Genomic DNA, 21,731 nt, shown 5'->3' on the forward strand with positions numbered 1-21,731 from the left:
ACCTTGTAATGCCATCAGTAGGAGATTCACTAAGGATGATATATAGTTCTAAAGCTATACTATACCCACAGGCTATGGTTAAAAGAAAAAGCTGGACCCTTCCACACAATGAGTTTGATTCTCCGGGTCTAGATCCTATCAGTGATCTTAGCCCCCTCTTAAAAATCCAGTCCTCAAAAAAAAGTCCCCACACATCCCATGATTTCTCATTTACTCTGTGCCAGAGCATTTCTCTGACTAGCACTTGTGAAATAGTTTTATACTTTCCATATATATGATTCAACTTGCTTACTTAGAGGTTGTAAATTCTCCTCTGAAGTGCAAGTTTTAACCTCAATCCTGGCTGTAAGAAGAGCAAAGGCATCCACCTCCCTTTCCACAGCTTTTGCTGATGACAGCTCTGTCTGCAAAGGGTAGATCAGCCTGCCACAAAGGGAGACTTTCCTTTTGGGGAGTGGGCTCAACTCTGTTCCCACTGAAGTTGGGAGTTTTTCCAATACTTCAATGGGAGCAGTAACAGGTCCTTGGAGACCAATTCTGCAACCGTTATTCACTCAAGCAATCCTTACTCATGCAAGCAGCCCCACTAAAATCAAAAGACCCATTGTACATGCTCCTTCCCTTAATATGCCAGTACTTAGCAGCAACTACGACTCCAACAGTCTCTTGATTTCCCCCCTCCCAACAGCTTCTGTTTCCCTTGGCATCCACATCTACAGCAAAGTCCACACCCTCTATCTCCCAAAAATGTTCCAACCAGCACCCCATGGGAATGTATAGAATTTGAATCAAAATACTTGTAACATTAACTTTAAAAAGCAAAGCAAAAAATTAGAACAGCAGTACAACATTTAGAGCAAGTTGTCACCACCACTCCTGCCCCTCCTCATCCAGGTTTGTACACCAGATATATACTTTCACACAAGCCAGTTTCCATTCCCTCCCTTCCCACATTGAAACCAATAGCTACCAAAAAGGGGAAAGGAAAAAATAGTTTAAAAAAAAAAGTTTAGCTACAATATCCGAGCAACTGGGATCGGACATTGCTCCAGTAATCACCCCAGCACAGCAGGGAGAAGTAGAAAGAGACCATGTACTGGAGTTATAGTATCAGTTCTGCTGCAGTTTTAGTTAGGTCCTGTCCAACAAACAACAAAACAAAGATTTGTGCTTACCTGCTAAGGGAACCTATCATAAGATTTAAAATGTTTTATATAACATAAGATACTACACAGTTTAACAAGTCTGTGCCTTTAAGAGAAGAAAAGCTACTAATTCTACTCCAACACAACTCACATTGCCCATGTTTGTTAATCCCAGTACATCTTCCACTGTTTTTCTGCACACTCTCCCTTTCTGTTACGCCATCTACAACATTACGACTGCCCACTTAGGAACTATCCCACAGCATGCTCAGCAGGCCTTGGTGATTACACAATCTATTTACCTCTTCAAAGCAAGTGCATCGGGTAATTTTTCGCACAAACGTTGCTAACAGGGATGTCAATCAACAATGCTCATCACATTCTAGTCAAAATGCAAAACTTTCTTCTTCACCTTTACTTTCCTGCTAAGCAACACATAGCACACAACAGATACTAGTCTTCTTTCTTCTGGAAGGTACTCAGATACCATGACGATGGGCTCAGCATAAGAACCTGAATAGAACAGAAGCAAAACCAAATCCTTCTCAGAGATGATTCAATCTATTTCAAATTGCTGTAGTTTGACTCCCTGGGATGGGGAAGGTTCTTTCCTAGATGATTACTGAGAGAACAAGTATAAAAGGTCCATATCACCTTTTCCTGACTGAGCTTCAAAACAGAACTCAGCCATGGAAAGGAAGTAGCCTGAAGAACATTACCTTCTTGGCCCACAAATACAGATGAACAGAGATGGAAAGGAAGCCATCTTATAGGGGACTGCCATCACTACACCCAAGTATGTGGAACTGAACAAGAAAAATTTACTGGATAGAGAGGGGCCATAATGTTTCAGCACACAGCCAAATAAGCATAGGGAGCTCTTCGTTTCACCACTACCACCTATTTAGGGGATAGCTGAACTAATTCCTATGGAGAAACAGAAGGAGCAGACTGAGAACTGGAAGTAGCAGTGCCCTACTATAGAGGTTTGATGGGGGTGGCTTTTTGGTCTTGCTGCAGAGAAGTGTCTTGTTACAGAGGCAGGAAAACTTTATTGACGAATTTCCTAATTTTGTTTGCATGCAACAATGTAGAAAGCAAAGAATAACAACAAAGTACAGTGAAACCCCGATATAACATGATGTTTGGGGTCCAAAAAATTCCATCGCGATAAATGCAGGGTCGTGATATAGCAGGGTTTCAAGCCAGTCAGTTTAAGTCAGTGGTCCCCAACGTGGTGCATTGACGTGCGCCGCCTGGTGCCCAGCAGGGGAAAGGAGCCACGGCTCCCTGCCTGCCGGGGACAGAGAACTCTGAGGCTGGGGGCACCGGTGCTCTCTATCCCTGGCAGGTGCGGGGCCGCGGCTTCTCTCTGGCTTCAAGAAGAGCCGTGGCCCTGCGCCTGCCGGGGACAGAGAACTCCGAGGCTGCAGGCGCCGGTGCTCTCTGTCCCCGGCAAGTGCGAGGCCGCGGCTTCTCTCCGGCCTGCCAGGGACAGAGAACACTGGAACCTGCAGCCCCAGAGAAGCCGGAGAGAAGCCATGGCCCCACGCCTGCTGGGGACAGAGAGCACCAGAGCCCACAGCCCTGGAGTTCTCTGTCCCTGGTAGGTGTGGGGCCATGGCTCCTCTTGAAGCCGGAGAGAAGCTGCGGCTCTGCACCTGCTGGGGACAAAGAGCACCGGCACCTGCAGCCCCGGAGAAGCCAGAGAGAAGCCACGGCCCCGCGCCTGCTGGGGACAGAGAACACCGGCGCCCACAGCCTCGGAGTTCTCTGTCCCCAGCAGGTGTGGGGCTGCAGCTTCTCTCCCGTGCCATGGTGCTGGGAACCACTGGTATTATGCCTTAAAGGGGAGCCAACCTATGATCGTGTTATATGCGATTTTGCGTTATGGCGGGGCACATTATTGCGAGGTTTGACTGTACACTACTTATATGAACAGACTAAATTTGTCTTTGAACCTATTAGCTATTCAGAGATGGAGTAAAAAAAGAGCAGTATCCAAATATTCTCCCTTACATAACCTCCCAGTGACTGACCTTGGACAAGGAACGATTCCCCTTTCCATCCACAGTTTCTAATTCATCATTTTTGTTTCAAAGAACCCTTACAGCCTTTATAAGCTGAATCACTTTTAACTCACACATTTCAAGTAGTGGTGTTGTGAAAAAGCCTGATTTGTCTCACTTCAGCAGACAAGTGTCGGCTGCTGCCTAACTTTATCAGGGAAAAACGTTCAGGGTAGCTACAGGTTCCAGGTTTTTCTTTCCAGGACCTTGCAGCCAAACAAAGGGTAATTTGCCACAGACAGCAGCCTTTGTTTGGTTCTTTCTACTGCTTGGGGGAGAACACCTGAAACTTAAAAAGAAAAAAATAATGTAACTGGATACAAAGGGAAGATCCTATGTCACCCATTATGCTTCGAAATCCCTCAGTCTGCACCTGATAATCACCTTATTTTCATTCAAAGTCCTCCTTAAAAACAGATTTCTTCCACAAAAACTTTAAAAAACCATCTACACCACTTTGTGACCCACCAGTGTATTTTGCATCTGAATTGTGCTGTCCATCTAGTGTAGATGATCAGCTCTTTGGAGCAGCAGCTAGACTGTACTCTAGGTTTTGTACAGTGCCCAGCGCATGTGGAGGACATTCAGTAAGTTAATAATGATAATATTCAAGCAATTGTCAAGTAACCTTGAGTTTTCAAGAATCTTGATTCCCAAATCCAGACCAAGACCAAATAATAGAGGAAACCTTAGGGAGTCTGGAGAAAGTGGAAATAGAATAGTATCCTAGATTATCTCAAATCCTCCCCCCTAGAAACAATGTAGCAGCAAGACTTTTAACTAGACTTGGTTAGAAGTTTCCCTGAAGCTTAATGAGAAAGGGAGCCTTCACCCTCTTGTCTCAAGACATTCCCTCTCACAGAACCCCTCAAATAGCAATCCTCAGCCACACATTCATTTCTCTGAGAGAGCATTCCTACCACCACCAATCCTCTGCTTGAGTATAGCTAGGATTCTCCAGATATTAATAGGGATACTGAATATGTTTCAATAACTGATGTTTTGGATAACTGGGCAATTTTCAGTGTAATTAACAGATGACGGAGAACATGACAAACACTCATTTTGTCAGCAGAGGATCCAGAAGCAGCCAGTACTAGCAAGCCACTTCCTTTTAAGACCTTCCCAGCTATTTCATAGGCCTCTTCCATATGGGCTGGAGGCAGAAGGGATCCAGGAGAATTGGATCTCCTAAAATGCCCTTCTTGTGGCTAATCAGCAACCTCCAGCAGGATCTCCCACCCAAATCCCATACAGGCTTCCTTCACATAGGCATGGAGCAACAAAATCAAGGAAGCCAAAAGGAGTTCCTCCCTTTTACTGGCTACTTCAGAAGCCAACCAGCAGCTGCCAACAGGATCTCTACCACCCTACACTACCTGTGGGCTTCATCCACAGAGACTGGACACAAAAGAGACAGAAGATTCAGGACCAACAAATCCCTTTCAAAGGCTACTTTCTGGGCCCTGGTGATGATTCCTCTTTCCCCCTCATGATATCTCTGTTACTTGCATTAACACACTTGCTTCTTTCCTTCAGTGGACAGCTCCAAATCACAAAACCCCAAGAAAGCAACTTCCCTACTTTATTTTCCCACCATGACTCCAGTGATTATCTCTTGGCTTTGATCTCCAGTCTCCCCTTCACATGCTTCTCGCCCAGCTTTTACCATATCAGTTATTCCACTTCCCCACTCACTTCTCTTCTCACAAACTCCTAGTCACCTCAACAGCATTCTTTATCTTCTGTCATTCCACTGAAGTTGGTCAATTGGAGTTGAGGAAATTCAGCACCTCATAGGATTGGGCTCATACATCCAGATCCTATAACTGGATCCATATGAGCACAGGAGTCTGTCCACGCAGAACCAATTGCAGGATCCAGCTCTTAGAACGTAGATTCCCTAGAGCAGGTTACATGTCTTATTCTATGCATCTGATCCTCAAACCCATATTATTGCGAGTCCAGTAGCATTAACATGATGTTTGCAAAGCGCTTTGTAAGTTTATGCAATAAAGAAGAGTAGATTCTTTTACATTTTGTTAAATGTGGGGCAAAACCCTGAAGTCCTTAGTCAGAGCCTGATCCTCTAGGCCCTACTCAGGCAATGCTACCAGTTGAGTCAGAGTTTTGCCTTAATAAGGTCTAAGGGTCAGACTTTTAAAGACATTTAGGCACCTACCAATGTAGGTAGCTGCCTGGTAGGATTTTCAAAAGTCCCTATCTGTATCTTTTGCCATCTAAATACCTTTAAAAATCTGGCCCTAAGTACTAAATCATCCATCCAAATGTGTCCTAGAAAAGGAGGAAACTGTGAAAATACAGGCTAGTCCATGCACAAGTGGAGCAAGATGAACCTGAGCACCATCTCCTCAAAGTAAAAGCACGCTGAAGCACCTCCGCAAATTTGGGACTGCAGGTTTTGAAAGGTTGTGGACTCAGAGTAGAGCTGGAGCCAGCAGTGCATATTCTGCATTACATTATCCCATCTCCTAAACAGAATGTACCATGTCAGATTAAAGTTTCTGGCAGAAAATTTCAGTAGATCCCACCATGTCCTACTCTTTAGCAGCTCCACTTACTCCACTCCAATATCCTACCTGTCTCAGCTTTCAGGAATCTCCATTTTCACTAGCACCCATTTGCTACATCATTCCAAGCTTAACTATTATCAATAATTATTATTAATAAGTACTGTCATTATGCTTATCAACCTTGTACCTGAGCCTCACAGACAGACATGGATATATACTGACAACACTGTTTTGAGGTAGAAGTAGTATTATTATTCCTATCTTACATGAACTAAAGTACACGGGAAGCTTGAATGGTTTACTCAAAGCCACATAGGAAGCTCATAGCAGACCTGAGAGAGAGTCAAGATCTCCTGAGTTCCAGTCCACTATCTTAACAACAAGGTCATCCTCCTTTCTATGCACTCTATGTCCACACTACCCTTTTATGGCCACGAACTCAGCCCTCTCTAGAAAAACCACCCTACCAATAGAGAGCTGGAAATGTTTCATATTTATACTACAATAGTGCCTAGAAGCCTCAGCTGACATCAAGCTCCTCCTCCTCCCCCCCACAATCACACTCGGCACTGTACAAACAGATAAGACACAGCCCCTGTCCTGAAGAGCTTATACTCTGAATAGACATAATAGAGGCACAAAGAGGTAAAGTGACTTGCACAGGTCACCCAGCAGGTCACCAGCAGGTCTCTCAATTCCATATCCGGTTCTCTAGACACTGGACTACACTGCCTCTCAAATTCCATTTTTCAAATTCTCAAATTCCATCCTCAGTTTTCTACCCAACTCCTAGCCACCCCATTCAGAAGGGCATGATCCAGCCATGGGAAAGGATGGCAAGAGTTGTTCCTTAGTCTGTTGGCTTTGAGGCCATTTCAATCAGAGAAATAAAACTGATTCTTAATTCCAACTGGATGTCTAATTTCATAATTTAAAGCAACAATCCTCATCAGTGCAAGCTCCACTGAAAGAAAATGTATAACTTAAATTCTCACTCAAGCTGAAGGTGAGAGTACAGAACTGGTTTCCAGAAACTAAGAAATCGCTAAACTCACAGAACTTGATTCCACTGTACTTATTCTTATTAAATAGCAAATTGCCCAGCAGGTAATCCCATTCATTCCAGTGGCACTACTTGCAGAATATTCTGCTTCTAAGGATGAATGAGGATGGCAGAATTAGGCTCACAGTGAATAAGATTTTCACTAACAGAAATGGGCCTGTGCCAAAAGTTCAGACTTGATTCCAAACTATCCCAAAGTTCAAGGCAGGTGGAAGTTTTGATCACACAGGGAGGAGGAGTTGATTGAAGTCAATTTTTAATTATTGTTGAAAATATGCAATTTCTAATACTTGAAATCATTGTTTTTCTTTTAATAATTAATTCTGATACCAACATTTACGGGCTGTGCCTGCGAATGGAACAGATTTATTTTTAAAAGAAATGTGTAAAACTACTAACATCAAAATAGATTTCTTCCATAAATACCAGCTCACTAGAATGAAATTTGTTAAGTGAATTGTTTTTTTAGTGTCTCAGTTACACATTTACCAGTTGACACAGGTTTTCTGGGGGAGGATTTTTTTTCCTCTTTTCAAACATGTGCATCAATTATGAATTAAGAGGCCCAATTCTTCAACATTTACTCATCTTTGAGTAATGAGTAGCACTTACTCATGTGAGTAGACTCATTCACAAAACCATCCAAGGCAGGAACAATGGCTAGCAAGAAAGTACACATACAGGAAGGAGCTCTAGGGAAGGAAATCTCTGTGAAGGTTCTCTCGCAATGATCTCTCACTGTCCCATGAGGGGAATTGCTCCCCCATGGAAGAAGCCAAAGGGTAGGCTCCAAACTTGCACACTCTGCACCAAATGTGGGTATCACCAAACTTGCACACATCTGCACCAAATGTGGGAAGCGTGGGCTATAATAGCAGAGAGAAAGGAGGGTCAGGGAAAAACTGGGAGGCAAGATCAAACCAGTATCTTAGATGCCTATATACAAATGCGAGAAGTATGGGTAATAAGCAGGAAGAACTGGAAGTGCTAATAAATAAATACAACTATGACATTGTTGGCATCACTGAAACTTGGTGGGATAATACACGATTGGAATGTTGGTGTGGATGGGTATAGTTTGCTCAGGAAGGATAGACAGGGGAAAAAGGGAGGAGGTGTTGCCTTATATATTAAAAATGTACACACTTGGACTGAGGTGGAGATGGACATAGGAGACGGAAGTGTTGGAAGTCTCTGGGTTAGGATAAAGGGGTAAAAAACAAGGGTGATGTCATGCTAGGGGTCTACTACAGGCCACCTAACCAGGTGGAAAAGGTGGATGAGGCTTTTTTTAAACAACTAACAAAATCATCCAAAGCCCAAGATTTGGTGGTGATGGGGGACTTCAACTATCCAGACATATGCTGGGAAAATAACACCGCGGGGCACAGACTATCCAATAAGTTCCTGGACTGCATTGCAGACAACTTTTTATTTCAGAAGGTTGAAAAAGCTACTAGAGGGGAAGGTGTTCTAGACTTAATTTTAACAAATAGGGAGGAACTCGTTGAGAATTTGAAAGCAGAAGGAAGCTTGGGTGAAAGTGATCATAAAATCATAGAGTTTGCAATTCTAAGGAAGGGTAGAAGGGAGTACAGCAAAATAGAGACAATGGATTTCAGGAAGGCAGATTTTGGTAAGCTCAGAGAGCTGATAGGTAAGATCCCATGGGAATCAAGACTGAGGGGAAAAACAACTTAGGAGAGTTGGCAGTTTTTCAAAGGGACACTATTAAGGGCCCAAAAGCAAGCTATTCCGATGGGTAGGAAAGATAGAAAATGTGGCAAAAGACCACCTTGGCTTAACCACGAGATCTCGCATGACCTACAAAATAAAAAGGTGTCATATAAAAAATAGAAACTAGGTCAGATTACAAAGGATGAATATAGGCAAACAACACAGGAATGCAGGGGCAAGATTAGAAAGGCAAAGGCACAAAATGAGCTCAGACTAGCTATGGGAATAAAGGGAAACAAGAAGACTTTTTATCAATACATTAGAAGCAAGAGAAAGACCAAGGACAGGGTAGGCCCACTGCTCAGTGAGGAGGGAGAAACAGTAACAGGAAACTTGGAAATCGCAGAGATGCTTAATGACTTCTTTGTTTCGGTCTTCACTGAGAAGTCTGAAGGAATATCTAACATAGTGAATGCTTATGGGAAGGGGATAGGTTTAGAAGATAAAATAAAAAAAGAGCAAGTTAAAAATCACTTAGAAAAGTTAGATGCCTGCAAGTCACCAGGGCCTGATGAAATGCATCCTAGAACACTCAAGGAGTTAATAGAGGAGGTATCTGAGCCTCTAGCTATTATCTTTGGAAAGTCATGGGAGACGGGAGAGATTCCAGAAGACTGGAAAAGGGCAAATATAGTGCCCATCTATAAAGAGGGAAATAAAAACAACCCAGGAAACTACAGACCAGTTAGTTTAACTTCTGTGCCAGGGAAGATAATGGAGCAAGTAATTAAAGAAATCATCTGCAAACACTTGGAAGGTGGTAAGGTGATAGGGAATAGCCAGCATGGATTTGTAAAGAAAAAATCGTGTCAGACCAATCTGATAGCTTTCTTTGATAGGATAACGAGTCTTGTGGATAAGGGAGAAGTGGTGGATGTGGTATACCTAGACTTTAGTAAGGCATTTGATACGGTCTCGCATGATATCCTTATCGATAAACTAGGCAAATACAATTTAGATGGGGATACTATAAGGTGGGTGCATAACTGGCTGGATAACCGTACTCAGAGAGTAGTTATTAATGGTTCCCAAACCTGCTGGAAAGGTATAACAAGGGGTTCCGCAGGGGTCTGTTTTGGGACCGGCTCTGTTCAATATCTTCATCAACGACTTAGATGTTGGCATAGAAAGTACGCTTATTAAGTTTGCAGACAATACCAAACTGGGAGGGATTGCAACTGCTTTGGAGGACACGGTCAAAATTCAAAATGATCTGGACAAATTGGAGAAATGGTCTGAGGTAAACAGGATGAAGTTCAATAAAGACAAATGCAAAGTGCTCCACTTAGGAAGGAACAATCAGTTTCACACATACAGAATGGGAAGAGACTGTCTAGGAAGGAGTATGGCAAAAAGAGATCAAGGGGTCATAGTGGACCACAAGCTAAATATGAGTCAACAGTGTGATACTGTTGAAAAAAAAGCAAACGTGATTCTGGGATGCATTAACAGGTGTGTTGTAAACAAGACACGAGAAGTCATTCTTCCACTCTACTCTGCGCTGGTTAGGCCTCAACTGGAGTATAGTGTCCAGTTCCGGGCACCACATTTCAAGAAAGATGTGGAGAAATTGGAGAGGGTCAAGAGAAGAGCAACAAGAATGATTAAAGGTCTTGAGAACATGACCTATGAAGGAAGGCTGAAAGAATTGGGTTTGTTTAGTTTGGAAAAGAGAAGACTGAGAGGGGACATGATAGCAGTTTTCAGGTATCTAAAAGGGTGTCGTCAGGAGGAGGGAGAAAACTTGTTCACCTTTGCCTCTAATGATAGAACAAGAAGCAATGGGCTTAAACTGCAACAAGGGAGATTTAGGTTGGACATTAGGAAAAAGTTCCTAACTGTCAGGGTAGTTAAACACGGGAATAAATTGCCTAGGGAGGTTGTGGAATCTCCATCTCTGGAGATATTTAAGAGTAGGTTAGATAAATGTCTATCAGGGATGGTCTAGACAGTATTTGGTCCTGCCATGAGGGCAGGGGACTGGACTCGATGACCTCTTGAGGTCTCTTCCAGTCCTAGAGTCGATGAATCTATGAATCAGAGGAAAGCCAGAGCCACCTGCATCAAGCATTATCTGCAATGGCCCCTAGCTCCCAGGACAGTTGTAGCTACAGGATTGGGGGCAGGGGCTCTGCAGACAGAATAATGTAGTCTGGGGCTATATAATCTTTACTGAGGATTCGCCACAAAGTCCAGGAGGTGTGTGTGTATTTGGAGTGGGAAGATGTGTATCTTCCCTTCAGCCCTCCCTGGGTACGTGTAGGCTGCAGCTGACAGCAAACTTCCCAGTGCGGACAGACAGAGAGGCTCAAGCTAGTGTGCTAAAAATAGGATGGAGCCACAACATCCACACTGCTATTTTTAATGCACTAGGCTGAGCCCTGCTATCACGAGTCTGTCCACCCAGGCTGAGAGGTTCACTCCAAGTTGCAGCATAGACAGATCCCCAGTCTCCACTAGCACGGAGCCCAGACCATGCCGAAAGGCCTCCATGGGGTCTGAAAGGGGAAAATGGTGCTGCTAAGGGAGTTGAACAGTGTTTAATTTATGCCAGTGCTCAGCCCGGGCACCTCCTAGGTTTGGTGTGTCAGTAATGAAAGTAAACGAATTGATTGAGTCCCGACACCTCTTTCGTTACAAAGTAAGCACTGACACTGACCCTGTTTTGGTGCAGAAGGTGGTGGTGATCTGTGTGAGCAGATCTAGGAGTGCAATCTGAGCTATTATATTTTAAATTCAATTACACTATTAGTATTATTATCTATCTACTACCACAATACAGTTGCCACTGATATTGCATATCTTGTTACTTGCTATTCGTTCACATGCCTCCTCAAATGGCATTTATTATGATACTAGATAAGTGGTGCTTGAAGTGTAATCAATTTTTTTAAAAACAACATCTCCAGCTTGGATGCTTTTGATCAAGGACACTGACAAATAGCAAGAGCCCTCTCAAACTCTATTTCATTTTTGAAATGACATTAGGAATCTTCATGTATTTATTGCTAAGGATTTCTACACTGACTGATGTAAAGCAAGTTATTTAAAGGCCCAATGCTGCTCAAATTTAATACAATGGCAAAATTGCCATTTATTTCACTGGGAGCAGGATCAGGCCTGACAGTCCTTTAAATGCACAATAGGGGCCCTCTCCTGCAAGGTGATAAGCACCCTCAACTCCTGTTACAGTCAGTGGAAGTTTAGGCAGTAAGCATCTTTGAGGATCAAGTGCTATATCTTCTTAAAACAGTTCTCTGCTTAATAAATAATGAGCTTTCTTTATAAGGATAAGCAAAGACACAACCTCTAAGTGTATATAGAATGGTTTCATTCTTATGTAATAAAGGACTCCCTCCCACTCCCTTGTTTCATAAGAAACAGCTTTATATAGCAGGACCACCATAAAAGACAGGACAGTTGTCTGGTAGACAATAATGCCTCAAAATATGGTTCTTGGTTCTTTTCTTTTCTTTTTTTAAGCAATTAATCACATTCAATTTTAGAAATTGTACATTTGACACATCTGCTGAAGTATTTCGATAACTATAGCTGCTGTTCCAATCACATGATTATGAATTGGTTTTCAAGGAGGGATTCAGGTTTCATTTTTAATGTCTGGGAACGTCAGCAGTTAAAAAAATTATACAAAAACTATCACTGCAAATATTTTTCTTATCTAAAAATTTGAGAGAAAATTTAAAACTTATGAAACAGAAGTAACAGGACTAAACTGAAACATGTCTGGCAGAAAACATTGTGTATTGCTGTTCCAATACATCAGTAGGCTGGGGCCTGATCCTGCATTCTTTGTCCATCCAAAACTCAGTAGGAATTCTGGCTGCCCAACAAATACAGTATCAGGTCCCTCATAGGTTCCGTGGCCAGAAGAGACCATTGTGACCATCTAGTCAGACGTCCTGTATAACACAGGCGATAGGATTTCCCCAAAATAATTCCTAGAATACACATTTTAGAAAAACAGAACTGGAATACTGAACTGGAATACTTCAGATATCCCACTCCCAGGCCTGTTTTGAACAGAAACTGTCAACAGGCTGAATCATGCCAATTTGCTTGATGGTTTTATGATGCACACAAGTGGAAACTAGGATAAAACTATTAAAATCATCCCCCAGTCCTGCTTCCAGTGACATCAGTGGATGCAGTACCGAGCCCTTGTTCTCACTTGTAAGCTAGTCCAGACTTTCTCAAATGTGGCCACATGCAGCCACCAGGGGCTTTTCTTGCAGCCACAGCCTCCTGGGTGGTGACTTGAGGGGCAAAGCAATGGCTCCTATTCCAGGGCCTCCAGCAGGGGTTAGACCCTGCCACCTTCTGGAGCCACAAACACTGTAGGAGCAGGCAACCAGTGTGAGTTCCCCACTTTCCTGGAGGGCAGTGGGGCTTGGGCTTTGGCTTCAGCCCTGGGGTGGTAGGCAGCAGGCTCTGTCCCCCAGCCACAGGGCTTCGGGCTCTGGCCACGGGCTCACCTTTCTCACTTTGCCACTAGCACCTGCTGCCTCCAGCCCCCACCTGTGCAGCGGGACCCAAGGCTCCAGCCCCAGACTCACACATCCCCATCGCCCTGGCCCTCCTGCCTCCTTACCCACCTCCCCATCCAGGGTTTAATTTGTCCCGCAGCTTGCCAAGGATGAGTTAAGTCTGCTGTGCAAAGTGATATTAACAAATATACAAATATCACTTTTCACAATAGCAGACATACTAGCTATCAAGTCTAAAAAAATCAACCAAAAAAAGCAAAACATGCAAAGCATCTTATTTGTGTTTCTATTCTATTTAGGTCCAGTACGGAATAGGGACAACTGTACATTATTTTTATTATTGAGTCTGCAAAAAAACCTACATAAATAAATTACAATGATTTGGACATGCGTATGCGCATATTTATTTGTTTTTCATAAAGTTAATTAAGTATTTTAAGAAAAAATGTCATTGCGGCCACCAGCAAGAGTTGGTGGCCGCTCTCTGAGGCCACCAAAAAATTTGTTGTGAGCTAGTCTACTATTTGACCTCAGGACATTGGGGTGAAATCCTAGTTAGTGCACTAAACACATTTCCTATTTTTAAAATTAGTTATTGTTCATCTAAACCACATCATTGTTTTCATTTTACTTAAGTTCAAAAAGGTGATTTTTATATTTTCTTTTTCTAATTGTTAGGTAGTTGTAGAGACATTGAACTTCTTCCTTCAGGTTTGTAAAGTGATCAGAATTTCAACTAACCAAATAGCTTTATACTAAGTTAATCAACCACAAATGTTTTAAAAAAATAATAATGTAAAGTAGAACTGTGCTTGGAAGTTAGGGGTGTTTTGTTTGGTTGGTGGGTTTGATTTGCTTGATTAGTTGGGTTTTTTTATTCACTCTCTGTAAACAATAACTTTCTTTAGTCATTTTTTTTAAATAGCAAATATAAGGTCTGATCCTGACTTGAATCGTTTGCAGAACTGTTTCCAAAAGAAATGCAATTTGTTAAAATATTCGGCCCCATCCCAAATCCCTTAATCACGAGTAGTTCATACTCAAGCAAACAATCCTGTTTCACAAATGAGGACAAATTGCATCAGTAAGGACACCAAGATCAGGTTATGTATACTCTGGTTTTGTGGAAGACAAAATCAAGAAGTATGGACAGGCATATAATACTATAAAAGGCTTACTTAATTGATGTTCCATTCATGGATCATTTGCACAATCAAGCTCAACATTTCTTTAACAAGAACTTATGTACAGCGACATGGTTTGGTTCAAAATTTATTAATAGAGTTGTACATGTTTTCTTTGTGCCTATCCCATTTCAGGAAAACTACTACTACTACTAACAGACTTGGAAAGCAAGTATTTAAAACAAAATGCTTACAGTATTTTAATTAGTTTATCAATACCATAAAATAAGTAAAGTCGGGTTGTACTGTTCATCAGTTCACATGCCTGACAATTCTTATTTTGGTTTATTTAATTTCATAACAGCAATAAGTCTGAATTTCTAGCTGGTTGCAGAACACATCAGATGGCTGAAAGCATTCAACAATTTATAAACAACTATCACAACATAGTATCAGAGGGGTAGCCGTGTTAGTCTGGATCTGTAAAAACAGCAAAGAATCCTGTGGCACCTTATAGACTAACAGACATTTTGGAGCACACATATACATTCATATCACAACATATACATTCTTACCTTTTGAGTAGGATTTTGCTTTACAATATTACAACTAGCCTCATCTAAAAGTCCATTTATTAACGATTCCTCATGCTTCCAAATACAATTTTATTTAAAAAATGTTCATTTATACTGCCAAATTTTCCTTTAAATACAAATAAATTGGAATTTGTAGGAGAGTGTATCAAAGGTATCCATAGTCTTAAAAAAATTAGAAATAAAATTGCGGTCAAGCAAGAAAATGTGTGTGCGCAATCCGAGGGTATTGTTAAACTTCCAAATTTCACCCAGGAAGATACAACAGACAAGGTGCCCAAATATGATTGCAAAGAGAACTATACAGTACCTACACACTGACTAGTTGAAAGCCTAAGCAACAGGTCAAACAAAACAGAAAGTCTTGAGCCCTCTCTAGAAGAATTCCATGGATAAATGCTGTATATTAAAAAATTGCAGATATTTTATTTTCTCATTCAGCACACTATGCCTAAAATACTTTTAGCTTTTGTGAACAGGAACCATTTATATTTTAGAGTCTTTCTGTAAAGCTGTAAAGTTTTTCTCTTCGCCTCTATCAGTGAGATCAATATTTTCTACTCCAGCATTGTCAGACACCATTATAATGGCAAAGTAAAATGCTGTCCTTCTACCATCCATAGTTTAAACACTCAAATTAGATAGTAGCAGACTGTAAACCCTAGTATTTGTTCTTTAAATGTAACACCTGCGTTATTTTTCTCCTTCATAAAACTGCAGGGGGGGGGAGAGTGAAAAAGGTTAACAGCAGACTCGTTCCTGGGTGGGGGGATACGATCCTCCCTTCCTCTCTTTTGCTGGCATAGCGACAGGGAAACGAATCGTGCAACTACAGCTCTTGGAGTTCCTTTGCTGTCAACATGGCAGTTCGATAAGCAAATGCAGACTGGCCTTAAGGTGCAAATACTTTTAGTACAGGCTAGTAAAAGTCACCCTGGGCATGCGTGGTGGTCTGGTGCCCGCACACGAGGGCTGCGGCCCCGATCGGCGGAAGAAGGGAAGCGCTTTACCTGCATTCTGGAGGGTCTCGATATTCTGTGGCCTAGTAGCAAGTTCAGCAACCGTTTGAACAAACTGCGTTCGGGCTTTTTGATACTGCTCGAAAACTGCAAGTGGGAGAGGGGGACAGAGTTAGCAATGGGAAGCGATGCCGAGCCGAGCCGAGCCGAGCCGAGCCAGTCCCGCCGGCCCACGGCTGGAGCCAGGGGCTCGCTGCGCCTGGCCCCATGGTGGCAACTCCGCTAAATCAATACCTTGTAAGACCTGCCTCTGGCTCATGGCTCCGGGTGGTGGGGAGTCAACGAGAGGGGCTGGGGGGGGGCACCTGGCGCTCTCTACTTGGGCTACCAGCGCCGCGCGCGAATCCCCTCACGCGGACTCCCGGGCCGAGCAGGGCCCCGCCGGACCAGGCAGCTGCTGCTTGGCGCCGCGCCGCAGTGTGTATCTTCTCCTAGGTAACCAAACGGAAGCCGGGCGCCGGCGGCGGGGGAGGGGCACGGAGCCGCCCCCGGCGGATTGTGACATCAGGTGGCTGACCCCGCAGCCGAGCGCGCGCGGAGCTGCTCCCCCCGGGAGACGTTGCGCACGCGGGCGGGGGCAGCCCCGGCCATGGACACAGGGCGGGCGGGTGTTGGGGTGCTCAGAGCTGCTACGCAGAGCCGTTGGGGGCTGGGAGCCGCGTATGTACAGAGTGGGGAAAGTGCAATGAACCTGCTGGCTGTTACTAGCTATAGACGGTATTTACACCGCTCTGTGCGTAAAGTTAAACAAGTGCGTAGGTGCAGGACATATTACATAGCCACATAAAATGTATGGCATGTCTTTATGCCATATAGACTGACATATACACCGTCTCATGCATTTTATCACATTGTGACATCATGCTTTTATTTATTTCATTGCCTTTTCTCTCCCAAGAAGAAAAGCTGTCTCCCCATTACCTGTTTGCCTTGGTGTGTTTTGTGGAACACACACTTTAATTAACATAAGAAGGCCATACTGAGTCAGCTCAATGGTCCATCAAGCCCAGTATACTGTCTTTTGACAGTGGCCAGTCCCAGATGCTTAAGAGCAAATAAACAGAACAGGGAACTTAATCCAGTGATTGATTCCATCATCCTCTGGTTCCAGCTTCTAGCAGTCAGAGGTTTTGGGACATGGGGTTGTGTCCTTGACCACCTTAGCTAATAGCCATTGATGGATCTATCCTTCATAAGCCTATTTAATTCTATTGTGAACCTTTATACTTTTGGCCTTCACAATATCCCCTGGCATGAGTTCCAGGGGTTGGCTGTCTTGTGTGAAAAAGCACTTTATGTTTGTTTTAAACCAGCCGCCTATTAATTTCATTGGGTGACCGCGATTTTTGTGTTATATGAAGGGATAAACAGCACTTCCCTATTCACTTTCTCCGCACCATACATGATTTTATAGACCTCTGTCATATCTCTCTCAGTTGTCTCTTTTCTAAGATGAACTGTCCCAGTCTTTTTAATCTTTCCTCACATGGAGCTGTTCCATACCCCTAATTATTTTTGTTGCCCTTCCCTGTACTTTTTTCAATTCTTATATATCTTTTTTGGGATTGGGAAACCAGAATTGCATGCAGTATTCAAGGTGTGGTCATACCATGGATTTATATAGTGGCATAATGATATTTACTGTCTTATTTTTATCCCTTTCCTAATGGTATCTAATTCTCTGTTAGCTTTTTTGACTGCTACTGCACATTAAGCAGATGTTTTCAGGGAACTTATCCATGATGACTCCAAGATCTCTTTCTTGAGTGTTAACAGCTAATTTAGACCCCTCTATTTTTGTATGCATAGTTGGGATTATGCTTTCCAATGTGCATTACTTCGCATTTATCAAAACTGAATTTCATCTGCCATTTTCTTGCCTAGGCACTCATTTTTTGTGAGATCCCTTTATACCTCTTTGCAGTCAGCTTTGGACTTAACTAACCTATCTTGAGTAATTGTGTATGGCCTGCAAACTTTTCCACTTCACTATTTACTCCCGTTCCCAGATCATTTATGAATATGTTGAAAAGCACAGGTCCCAGTACAGATACTTGGGGGACCTCACTATATACCTTTCTTTACTGTGAAAACTGACCATTTTTTATTCCTTCCCTTTGTTTCCTATCTTTTAACCAGTTATTGATCAGTGAGAGGACCTTCCTTCTTATCCCATGACTGCCTACTCTGCTTAAGAACTTTTGATGAAGGATCTTGTCAAAGACTTTCTGAAAGTCCAAGTGCACTATATCCACTGGATCACACTTATCCACATGTTTGTTGACACCCCCAAAGAATTCTAAGATTGGTGAGGCATGATTTCCCTTTACAAAAGCCATGTGACTCTTCCCAAATAAATCATGTTCATGTAGGTGTCTGATAATTCTGTTCTTTACAATAGTTTCAACCAGTTTACCTGGTACTGGTTTATTGGCCTGCAATGACCAGGACACCTTTTTTTTTTAATTGGTGTCACATTATAGTTATCCACCAGTCATCTGGTACATAGGCCGATTTAAGATAAATTACATACCACAGTTAGTAGTTCTGCAATTTAATATTTGAGTTCCTTCAGAACACCTGAGTGAATACTATCTGATCCTGGTGATTTATTAGTTTATTTTCTCGGTTTGTTCCAAAATCTCCTCAAACAACACCTCAATCTGGGACAATTCCACAGATTTGCCACCTAAGATGTGTATATATATATATATATATATATATATATATATATATATATATATATATATATATATATATATATATATATATAAAATCACTTATATTTCAACTATATATTTAAGTGGCAAGTTTTAGGATATTTTTTTTTCAGAGAGAGTCATTCTAAGTCCTAGTATATGTAAAATAATACAGACATTTCAGTCTTACACACACACACACACACACACACACGGTCCGATTTCAAGAGGTGCTTAAGACCCTGAGCTTCATCTGAAATTTACTGTTCTCACGACCTATAAGGAAAACATCTCCACTGTTTCTGCTTGTGCTAGGCTCCAGAGAAGAATGATTTCATGAAGTCATGAGATTTTAAGTGCTTCTGTGAAAGCCACAGCAAACAGCCACAGCAATCCTTCCTCCGTCGAGGGAAAGCCTTTAAATGCTGCTTTAAAATTAATCTCAAATGACGGAATCTCTCACTCCCTCAACTGAGTGAGATTTAGCAGGTCTACTTTTGAGTTTTAATTTAAAACCCTGTTTGCTTTCATTACTTCTGGGTTTTCCCTCAGCTTTATTAATTGGAGGGGAAGAAAATGTAATGGGTTTAGTGAAAATCAATGTCTCACAAGAACTCAAATGGCATTTTAACAAAGCCCAGCTGGGTCTCCTGCAACGGTTTAAGATCTTCACAAAAAAGATTTAAGCATCGGAAACAATTTGCCTTTGCCCCTCCTTTCTCTGTAACTGAATCAAAGCATTAATCCAGTTTTGAAACATTTACTTTTTAAAAAGGAAATCGGCAGCCTGTGCGTTTGCACGCCGCTCTCCGCCGAGCAGCCGGGAATTGAAGCCATAGCCCCAAGCCGGAGGAGAGAAGTCTCCTTGGACAAGCAGGGAGGAACTGAACTGAGCTGTTCGAGGCGCCAGGCGGGCGCAGCTACCCACCCCCACGCATCGCCTCCCCCTAGAGTTCGAGGCTTTCTGGAGCCCTGGTAAAGCGGCGGAGTTTGGGGGAGGAAGGAAAGGCGGGGGCGGCTCTGCAGTAGGCAGCGTATAGACCTGGCTCTTGTTGCAAACAAGAGCTGCACCCCACGGGCCCGATCCTGCGGATGTTCCCTGGAGACTCTCTCCTGCCTAAGGTCTATAGCTCTGGGTACCCTCGGGATTTCCGCGGCACTGCGCGCAGCAGCAAGCACCGCACTACTCGGGGGCAGTGAATGTTTCCAGGTTCTGGCTCTCCTCCCACTTCGCTGCCCGAGCAATGTCTGTATTACGAGGAGCGTCCTATCTGGTGGTGATTCCCTATGGGGATAAACAAACGGCCAGCAGCAACCTTCGCCCCGGGGTGGTGTGGCGGGGGGGTGACTTCAGCATGTCGACGCTGCTGCTTCTGCCGAGGGCTCTGTTGCCCGTACGCGGCTGCTGCTAGTTTGGGTGACCTCGCTAGTCCCATGTTGGGGTTGTCAGGAGACCTGCTGCCAACCACTTGGCTGGAAAAGCAGCCGCTGGTCCATGGAGTGTCTTGTATAGAAAATAAATCTCCATCGTGGCGACTCTTGGCTGACTGCTCAGCAAGGAACAACTTCGGGTGGCTTCCAAATGCTGCTGCTGCGGAGACGCCTTTTCTGTTTTTTGGGAAAGCTGGGGGATGTTTATCGTTACAGTGAAACCGCTTGTTGTGTGTGTCACCCGCTGGCGGAGGGGGAAAGCCGGGGATTTTTTCTTTTTATTTTTTTGCACCCCTAGGACAACTTGTACTTCAAAGTTCAAACAGATCAGCCACAGTCATAACTCTCGCCCTTTACGGGCACCGGGACTCCCCCGCCCTGCGCTCTCGGGCACGTCACTGGAAACACAGGGCATTTGCTCCGTTTGCGCAGGCTAAGCAGCTTCGACCAACCCTCAGGGGCGGGGGAAGGAGCCGGAGCCTCTCCCCGGCACCAAGCCCTTTCGTCAACTTGAGGGTGCTCGGCAGCACGCGCAGATTGTCCCCGCGCGCCGCGGGCAGGCAGCTCCTCGCCCCAACCTCCGGCGGGGAGAGACCAGATCGGCTCCCCCAGCCCCGGCACAGGCAGAAACGGAGAGTGAGCAGCTGCCCCTGAGCTCAGCTGACAGGCGCACACCGCGCTGCTTGCTCGGGAGCCGTTTCTCCCCTCCCCTAGTCGCCAGATCGATGAGCTAGACAGAGCCCTTCGCCGTCAGGCCACTGCCCCGCGGGCACCTTGTTCTGTTTCCTTTACAAGGATCGCAGTGAGCTTAAAATCACCCAAATCCCCGCAGCAGCGCGCAGCTGGCTGAGGACACAGGGGCAAGTGTTGACGCAGAGCCGGCAATGGGACTGCGCCACGCATCGCGCATGTGCAGCTGAGAAATAAATTTTGTTTTTTGACTCGCTTCCTTCTGACAATGCGATATGTGTACACAGCACACACACAGCTGTCTGGGCACACGTACACACGTATCCAGACTTGAGGGCTGATGTCTTAATTAATACAGTATAATCGATTGTAATTTCGAATAAAAGTTATTGCTTTTTTCAGGAGCAAATTAAGTTAGCGGGGCACCCACGTGGCTTCTGCCTTTCAAAAATGGGGTTATGAGAAAATTCCATTTCTTCCCCTCTACTGCATTCGTCTGGAGAAAGTTCGTTCAGAGCTTAATGCGGTGCATATTGTATGCGACAGACTTGTCTCTCTGATAGCTTTTGATAATTTCTAATGCAGTATCCAGCACTAAAACCAATAAGAAAGGTGGGATGTAAGCAACAACGTTCTGTCTTCATCAGATATGCTGCTTATCTTTGCGTTTTACAACATTCATATTTTTTTCAAAAAAGACTTTATCTGAGGAGGTTGTGAAGGCTAGGAACACAGCAGCGTTTACAAGAGAACTGGATAAATTCATGGAGGTTAAGTCTCTTAATGGATATTAGCCAGGATGGGTAAGGAATGGTGTCCCTAGCTTCTGTTTGTCAGAGGGTGGAGATGGCTGGCAGGAGAGAGATCACTTGATCATTGCCTGTTTGGTTCACTCCCTCTGGGGCACCTGGCATTGGCCACCGTCAGTAGACAGGATACTGGGGTAGATGGACCTTTGGTCTGACCCAGTACTGCCGTTCTTATGACTCCAGATATTAAATTATTAGATAACCTAGTCACTGCATTGGATTCTTAGGGTATTAAAACTCCAGTACTAGAAGGATACGGTATTTGTGAATTACTATTTTTAATGAGCTCCATGTCAAGTATCATAATTACTTT

General features: G+C 43.6%; 1 protein-coding gene across 4 annotated transcripts in view; it reads right to left on the bottom strand.

Moving 5' to 3' along the window:
* SPAG6 (sperm associated antigen 6) overlaps positions 1–16,195 on the bottom strand; it is a 95,213-nt gene extending 79,018 nt beyond the window's left edge. For all 4 annotated transcript variants that reach the window (XM_030550377.1, XM_030550378.1, XM_030550379.1 and 1 more), the window contains exons 1-2: positions 16,024–16,195; positions 15,781–15,876 (exon numbers count right to left, since the gene is read on the bottom strand). In XM_030550377.1, coding sequence (XP_030406237.1) covers positions 15,781–15,876; positions 16,024–16,048 — 121 coding nt within the window. In that variant the 5' untranslated portion in view covers positions 16,049–16,195. The remainder of the gene's footprint in view (positions 1–15,780; positions 15,877–16,023) is intronic.
* Between the last annotated feature and the right edge of the window lie 5,536 nt (positions 16,196–21,731).

Source organism: Gopherus evgoodei, chromosome 2 (genome assembly GCF_007399415.2).
Source record: "Gopherus evgoodei ecotype Sinaloan lineage chromosome 2, rGopEvg1_v1.p, whole genome shotgun sequence".
NCBI lineage: Eukaryota > Metazoa > Chordata > Testudines > Testudinidae > Gopherus > Gopherus evgoodei.